This window comes from Hypanus sabinus (genome assembly GCF_030144855.1).
Source record: "Hypanus sabinus isolate sHypSab1 chromosome X1 unlocalized genomic scaffold, sHypSab1.hap1 SUPER_X1_unloc_17, whole genome shotgun sequence".
NCBI lineage: Eukaryota > Metazoa > Chordata > Chondrichthyes > Myliobatiformes > Dasyatidae > Hypanus > Hypanus sabinus.
In genome coordinates this window covers 171,589-179,800 of record NW_026778965.1, presented here as the reverse complement: position 1 = coordinate 179,800, position 8,212 = coordinate 171,589, and the positions used below count along the sequence as shown (strand labels likewise).

The 8,212-nt window shown below is 55.0% G+C and overlaps 1 protein-coding gene across 2 annotated transcripts in view; it reads right to left on the bottom strand.

The window, feature by feature from the left end:
- Positions 1-522: 522 nt before the first annotated feature.
- Positions 523-8,212, bottom strand: part of LOC132385614 (endoplasmic reticulum protein SC65-like) — a 52,446-nt gene continuing 44,756 nt past the window's right edge. Inside the window, exons 6-7 of one of the 2 annotated variants that reach the window (XM_059957787.1) lie at positions 3,270-3,353; positions 523-1,834 (exon numbers count right to left, since the gene is read on the bottom strand). In XM_059957787.1, the coding sequence (XP_059813770.1) occupies positions 1,682-1,834; positions 3,270-3,353 (237 nt within the window). In that variant the 3' untranslated portion in view covers positions 523-1,681. The remainder of the gene's footprint in view (positions 1,835-3,269; positions 3,354-8,212) is intronic. The other variant, XM_059957788.1, reaches the window with a different exon arrangement.

The following is an 8,212-nucleotide window of genomic DNA, read 5'->3' as shown; positions in this document are numbered from 1 at the left end:
AGAACCAGGGCATCTCCCCCCATCCAGCCCGAGCCTCCACAGGCGGCCGGTGCCCGAGGGTGGGGCTGGAATGCCCAGCTTCAACCCTCCAGTGCACCGCGTCGCCGTAGACCACCCCCCGGGCGGGCTCTGCCCATCTCCGCCGCAGAACGCTGGGCGCGGGCCAAGTAACAGCGCGGGGCAGGAATCGGGTTTCTGGAAGCGAGGGGAGAAACTGACTCACTCGTTGAGCATCGCAGAATGACCGCCCTTGTCGTAGCTGAAGCTTCTTAAGGCATTGGGCAGACCTCCTTAGGCAGAATTGCAAGCGGTTTTGGGCCCCGAAACTCAGAAAGGGTGTGCTGGTCTTTGGAGAGATTCGTGAGATTGCTCCCAGGAATGAAAGAGTTAACATAGGTGAAGTTTCTGACAGCTGGAGTTTAGAAGAACGGGGGGGAGAACCTCGAATATTGAAAAGCTTGGACAGAGTGGATGTGGAGAGGATGTTTCCTATAGTGGGGGAGTCTAGGACCAGAGGACACAGATAGCGTGGATGTGGAGAGGATGTTTCCTATAGTGGGGGAGTCTAGGACCAGAGGACACAGATAGATTGGATGTGGAGAGGATGTTTCCTGTAGTGGGGGAGTCTAGGACCAGAGGACACAGATAGAGTGGATGTGGAGAGGATGTTTCCTACAGTGGGGGAGTCTAGGACCAGAGGACACAGATAGAGTGGATGTGGAGAGGATGATTCCTATAGTGGGGAGTCTCGGACCAGAGGACACAGACAGAGTGGATGTGGAGAGGATGTTTCCTATAGTGGGGGAGTCTGGGACCAGAGGACACAGACAGAGTGGATGTGGAGAGGATGTTTCCTATAGTGGGGGAGTCTAGGTCCAGAGGACACAGATAGAGTGGATGTGGAGAGGATGTTTCCTATAGTGGGGGGGTCTAGGACCAGAGGACACAGATAGAGTGGATGTGGAGAGGATGATTCCTGTAGTGGGGGGAGTCTAGGACCAGAGGACACAGATGGAGTGGATGTGGAGAGGGTGGTTCCTATAGTGTGGGAGTCTAGGACCAGAGGACACAGATAGAGTGGATGTGGAGAGGATGTTTCCTATAGTGGGGGAGTCTAGGACCAGAGGGCACAGGTAGAGTGGATGTGGAGAGGATGTTTCCTGTAGTGGGGGAGTCTAGGACCAGAGGGCACAGCCTCAGAATTGAGGGACGTCCCTTTAGAACCAAGATGAGGAGGAATTTCTTCAGCCAGAAGGTGGTGAAACTTTGGTATTCATTGCCACAGACGGCTGTGGAGGCAGAGTTAAAGGATACGTCTAAAGCGGAGGTTGATAGGTTCTTGATTAGTCATGGCGTTAAAGATGACGGGGAGAAGGCAGGAACCGGGTTGAGAGGGATGATGGGATGGGGGGAACAGCCTCGATGGGCAGAATGATCTGAATCCGACTTGGGAGATGCAGGGTGGTTGATCAGCCAGCGAGGGTTTTCGAGTGCGACCTGGCTCTGCAAAACTCCAGAACTCTTTTTCTCCGGGGCGCCAGGACCCCTCCTCCCAACTCAGCCTCCCGGGGGAAGACGACGCACGCTCCTCTCTCGGCCCCCCTCCTCACTGCCCCCGCAGCGGAGTCCAAGGGGGGTGGGGGGGGGTGTTTCCAGTCCCGCGGGCCCGGGCTGTCCGCGGCTACTCCGCCACATCGTCCACGTCGCCCTTCTGCTTCGGCACCTGCCACCAGTCGGCGAGGATCGCCTCCTCGTAGTCCCCTATCCCCTCGAACTCCGAGTCCGAGGTCCCCCCCTGCCCCTCGGACACCGGCTCGTCCGACACCTCCATCTGCTGGCACAAATGGAAAGTGGGTGGCATGGGGGCAGAAACACACAAACCCCGCTCCTCTTCGTGACCCGGTGGCATTTGTCCTTCCCCCCCCTCTCCCCCCGATTCCCCATTCTGATCTTTTACCCCCTCTCACCTCCCCTTCCCTTTGTCCTACACTCTCCTCTCCTTATCAGATTCCTCCCTCTCCAGCCCTTGACCTTTCCCACCCATCCCCTCCCCCCACACCTATTTTCAATCTGTCTTCTCGCCCCCTTCCTCTCCAGTCCCGAAAAGTGTCACGGCCCGAAACGTCCACCCTTCACTCGCCTCCGCAGATGCTGCCCGACCCGGCCCAGCTCCTGCAGCGTGGGATACAGGCTCTTTGTGTTGCCCCCCCCAGCATCCCACCGATTTAAACCCGAGTCCCACTCTGTGTGCGCGTGGATTGTAGGTGAAGCCAGGTGGGCTTGTGACGGCACCGCCATGCCGCAAGGTTGGAGACACCGTGGGGCAGAGGGATCTTGGGGTCCGCACCCACCCATCCCTCAAAGTTGTCACGCAGGTCGACAGGCTGGAGGCAGCCAATCGTACGAGTCCGTTAAGGGGTCTGTACGTTGCTACAATGTTCTAGGGAAGAGGCCCAAGGGGCCAGCGCCACCCGATTACACCCACGTGACCTACTAACCGGTAACGCCTGCGGAACGTGGGGGGGATCCCACGCGGTCGAGGGGGGAGAACGTGCGATCTCCTGACAGGCAGCGGCAGGAATCGAACCGGTGTTACGCCATCCCACCACCCTTCCGAGTAATACTCGGAGCCGGGCAGAGCCCGCTTTGCCAGCCAGGCGGGAGACTCCGAGCTTGCCCACAGCACCACCCCTCTTCCAGCTCGGGACCCCTCCAGAGGGCCCGGGAGCGGAGGGAAAAAACGCCGGAGGGACCCCCGGCAGGCCAGGCGGCAGCAGCAGCTGCGGAGGGGCAGTAAACTGTCCGCGTTCTGGGACGAGACCCTGCATCCGGACTGGAGAACACAGAAATCTACGGCACAGAAATCTGTGCCCTATTATGCTAGCCATTTCAGCCCTGGGGGAAAAGCCTCTGACTATCCACACGATCAATGCCTCTCATCATCTTGTACCCCTCTATCAGGTCACCTCTCATCCTCCGTCGCTCCGAGGAGAAAAGGCCGAGTTCACTCAACCTATTCTCATAAGGCACGTTCCCCAATCCAGGCAACATCCTGGTAAATCTCCTCTGCACCCTTTCTATCGTACCCACATCCTCTCTGAAACGATCTCGGATCAATATCTGTCTGCAGGAGCGTCAAGTGATCGAACGGGTCACTGCCGGAAGGGGCAGAGAGTAAGGCAAAGGCTTCTAGAGTGACCAGCAGCCCAGGATGGGGGTGGTGGTGGTGGTGGGGGGGGAAGCGGGGAAAAAAAGTCCACAGGACTCACCTCGTCATCTGGGTGAAGGAAGTTGTCTGCGAACTCCAGTAGCTCGTTCTGTAGCCGGGTCAGGTTGTAATAGATCTGGGCGTCCTGCGAGTGAGGGGGTAAAGACGGTTAGCAAAGGGGAACAAGGGGGGTAAAGATGGTTAGCAAAGGGGAACAAGGGGGGTAAAGACGGTTAGCAAAGGGGAACAAGGGGGGTAAAGACGGTTAGCAAAGGGGAACAAGGGGGGTAAAGATGGTTAGTAAAGGGGAACAAGGGGGGTAAAGACGGTTAGCAAAGGCGAACAAGGGGGGTAAAGACGGTTAGCAAAGGGGAACAAGGGAGGTAAAGACGGTTAGCAAAGGGGAACAAGGGGGGTAAAGATGGTTAGCAAAGGGGAACAAGGGAGGTAAAGACGGTTAGCAAAGGGGAACAAGGGGGGTAAAGACGGTTAGCAAAGGGGAACAAGGGAGGTAAAGACAGTTAGCAAAGGGGAACAAGGGGGGTAAAGACGGTTAGCAAAGGGGAACAAGGGGGTAAAGATGGTTAGCAAAGGGGGACAAGGGGGTAAAGACGGTTAGCAAAGGGGAACAAGGGGGGTAAAGACGGTTAGCAAAGGCTAACAAGGGGGTAAAGATGGTTAGCAAAGGGGGACAAGGGGGTAAAGATGGTTAGCAAAGGGGGTAAAGACGGTTAGCAAAGGCGAACAAGGGGGGGTAAAGATGGTTAGTAAAGGGGGAACAAGGGGGGTAAAGACGGTTAGCAAAGGGGAACAAGGGAGGTAAAGACGGTTAGCAAAGGGGAACAAGGGGGGGTAAAGACGGTTAGCAAAGGTGAACAAGGGGGGGTAAAGACAGTTAGCAAAGGGGAACGGGGGGGGTAAAGACGGTTAGCAAAGGCGAACAAGGGGGGGGTAAAGACAGTTAGCAAAGGGGAAGAAGGGGGGTAAAGACGGTTAGCAAAGGCGAACAAGGGGGGGTAAAGACGGTTAGCAAAGGTGAACAAGGGGGTAAAGACGGTTAGCAAAGGGGAACAAGGGGGGTAAAGACGGTTAGCAAAGGCGAACAAGGGGGGTAAAGACGGTTAGCAAAGGCGAACAAGGGGGTAAAGACGGTTAGCAAAGGTGAACAAGGGGGGGTAAAGACGGTTAGCAAAGGGGAACAAGGGGGGTAAAGACGGTTAGCAAAGGGGAACAAGGGGGGGGGTAACGACGGTTAGCAAAGGTGAACAAGGGGGTAAAGACGGTTAGCAAATGTGAACAAGGGGGTAAAGACGGTTAGCAAAGGTGAACAAGGGGGGTAAAGACGGTTAGCAAAGGTGAACAAGGGGGTAAAGACGGTTAGCAAAGGGGAACAAGGGGGGTAAAGACGGTTAGCAAAGGTGAACAAGGGGGTAAAGACGGTTAGCAAAGGGGAACAAGGGGGGTAAAGACGGTTAGCAAAGGGGAACAAGGGGGGGTAAAGACGGTTAGCAAATGTGAACAAGGGGGTAAAGACGGTTAGCAAAGGCGAACAAGGGGGGGTAAAGACGGTTAGCAAAGGCGAACAAGGGGGGGTAAAGACGGTTAGCAAAGGGGAACAAGGGGGGGTAAAGACGGTTAGCAAAGGGGAACAAGGGGGGGTAACGACGGTTAGCAAAGGGGAACAAGGGGGTAAAGACGGTTAGCAAAGGTGAACAAGGGGGGGTAACGACGGTTAGCAAAGGGGAACAAGGGGGTAAAGACGGTTAGCAAAGGGGAACAAGGGGGGTAAAGACGGTTAGCAAAGGCGAACAAGGGGGGTAAAGACGGTTAGCAAAGGCGAACAAGGGGGGGTAAAGACGGTTAGCAAAGGGGAACAAGGGGGGTAAAGACGGTTAGCAAAGGGGAACAAGGGGGGGTAAAGACGGTTAGCAAAGGGGAACAAGGGGGGTAAAGACGGTTAGCAAAGGCGAACAAGGGGGGGTAAAGACGGTTAGCAAAGGGGAACAAGGGGGGTAAAGACGGTTAGCAAAGGCGAACAAGGGGGGTAAAGACGGTTAGCAAAGGCGAACAAGGGGGGGTAAAGACGGTTAGCAAAGGGGAACAAGGGGGGGTAAAGACGGTTAGCAAAGGGGAACAAAGGGGGTAAAGACGGTTAGCAAAGGGGAACAAGGGGGGTAAAGACGGTTAGCAAAGGGGAACAAGGGGGGTAAAGACGGTTAGCAAAGGGGAACAAGGGGGTAAAGACGGTTAGCAAAGGGGAACAAGGGAGGTAAAGACGGTTAGCAAAGGGGAACAAGGGGGGGTAAAGACGGTTAGCAAAGGGGAACAAGGGGGGTAAAGACGGTTAGCAAAGGCGAACAAGGGGGGGTAAAGACGGTTAGCAAAGGGGAACAAGGGGGGTAAAGACGGTTAGCAAAGGCGAACAAGGGGGGGTAAAGACGGTTAGCAAAGGTGAACAAGGGGGGTAAAGACGGTTAGCAAAGGCGAACAAGGGGGGTAAAGACGGTTAGCAAAGGTGAACAAGGGGGTAAAGACGGTTAGCAAAGGGGAACAAGGGGGGTAAAGACGGTTAGCAAAGGCGAACAAGGGGGGTAAAGACGGTTAGCAAAGGTGAACAAGGGGGGGGTAAAGACGGTTAGCAAAGGGGAACAAGGGGGGTAAAGACGGTTAGCAAAGGGGAACAAGGGGGGGTAAAGACGGTTAGCAAAGGCGAACAAGGGGGGGTAAAGACGGTTAGCAAAGGGGAACAAGGGGGGGTAAAGACGGTTAGCAAAGGGGAACAAGGGGGGTAAAGACGGTTAGCAAAGGCGAACAAGGGGGGGTAAAGACGGTTAGCAAAGGCGAACAAGGGGGGTAAAGACGGTTAGCAAAGGCGAACAAGGGGGGTAAAGACGGTTAGCAAAGGCGAACAAGGGGGTAAAGACGGTTAGCAAAGGCGAACAAGGGGGGTAAAGACGGTTAGCAAAGGCGAACAAGGGGGGTAAAGACGGTTAGCAAAGGCGAACAAGGGGGGTAAAGACGGTTAGCAAAGGCGAACAAGGGGGGTAAAGACGGTTAGCAAAGGGGAACAAGGGGGGTAAAGACGGTTAGCAAAGGCGAACAAGGGGGGTAAAGACGGTTAGCAAAGGCGAACAAGGGGGGGGTAAAGACGGTTAGCAAAGGGGAACAAGGGGGGTAAAGACGGTTAACAAAGGCGAACAAGGGGGGTAAAGACGGTTAGCAAAGGGGAACAAGGGGGGGTAAAGTCGGTTAGCAAAGGCGAACAAGGGGGGGGTAAAGACGGTTAGCAAAGGCGAACAAGGGGGGTAAAGACGGTTAGCAAAGGGGAACAAGGGGGGGTAAAGTCGGTTAGCAAAGGCGAACAAGGGGGGTAAAGACGGTTAGCAAAGGGGAACAAGGGGGGGTAAAGTCGGTTAGCAAAGGCGAACAAGGGGGGTAAAGACGGTTAGCAAAGGGGAACAAGGGGGGTAAAGACGGTTAGCAAAGGCGAACAAGGGGGGTAAAGACGGTTAGCAAAGGTGAACAAGGGGGGTAAAGACGGTTAGCAAAGGGGAACAAGGGGGGGTAAAGACGGTTAGCAAAGGGGAACAAGGGGGGTAACGACGGTTAGCAAAGGGGAACAAGGGGGTAAAGACGGTTAGCAAAGGTGAACAAGGGGGGGTAACGACGGTTAGCAAAGGGGAACAAGGGGGTAAAGACGGTTAGCAAAGGGGAACAAGGGGGGTAAAGACGGTTAGCAAAGGCGAACAAGGGGGGTAAAGACGGTTAGCAAAGGCGAACAAGGGGGGGTAAAGACGGTTAGCAAAGGGGAACAAGGGGGGTAAAGACGGTTAGCAAAGGGGAACAAGGGGGGGTAAAGACGGTTAGCAAAGGCGAACAAGGGGGGGTAAAGACGGTTAGCAAAGGGGAACAAGGGGGGTAAAGACGGTTAGCAAAGGGGAACAAGGGGGGGTAAAGACGGTTAGCAAAGGGGAACAAGGGGGGTAAAGACGGTTAGCAAAGGCGAACAAGGGGAGGTAAAGACGGTTAGCAAAGGGGAACAAGGGGGGTAAAGACGGTTAGCAAAGGCGAACAAGGGGGGTAAAGACGGTTAGCAAAGGCGAACAAGGGGGGGTAAAGACGGTTAGCAAAGGGGAACAAGGGGGGGTAAAGACGGTTAGCAAAGGGGAACAAGGGGGGTAAAGACGGTTAGCAAAGGGGAACAAGGGGGGTAAAGACGGTTAGCAAAGGGGAACAAGGGGGTAAAGACGGTTAGCAAAGGGGAACAAGGGAGGTAAAGACGGTTAGCAAAGGGGAACAAGGGGGGTAAAGACGGTTAGCAAAGGGGAACAAGGGGGGTAAAGACGGTTAGCAAAGGCGAACAAGGGGGGGTAAAGACGGTTAGCAAAGGGGAACAAGGGGGGTAAAGACGGTTAGCAAAGGCGAACAAGGGGGGGGTAAAGACGGTTAGCAAAGGCGAACAAGGGGGGTAAAGACGGTTAGCAAAGGCGAACAAGGGGGGTAAAGACGGTTAGCAAAGGCGAACAAGGGGGTAAAGACGGTTAGCAAAGGGGAACAAGGGGGGGTAAAGACGGTTAGCAAAGGCGAACAAGGGGGGTAAAGACGGTTAGCAAAGGTGAACAAGGGGGGGTAAAGACGGTTAGCAAAGGGGAACAAGGGGGGTAAAGACGGTTAGCAAAGGGGAACAAGGGGGGGTAAAGACGGTTAGCAAAGGCGAACAAGGGGGGGTAAAGACGGTTAGCAAAGGGGAACAAGGGGGGGTAAAGACGGTTAGCAAAGGGGAACAAGGGGGGTAAAGACGGTTAGCAAAGGCGAACAAGGGGGGGTAAAGACGGTTAGCAAAGGCGAACAAGGGGGGTAAAGACGGTTAGCAAAGGCGAACAAGGGGGGTAAAGACAGTTAGCAAAGGGGAACAAGGGGGGTAAAGACGGTTAGCAAAGGCGAACAAGGGGGGTAAAGACGGTTAGCAAAGGTGAACAAGGGGGTAAAGACGGTTAGCAAAGG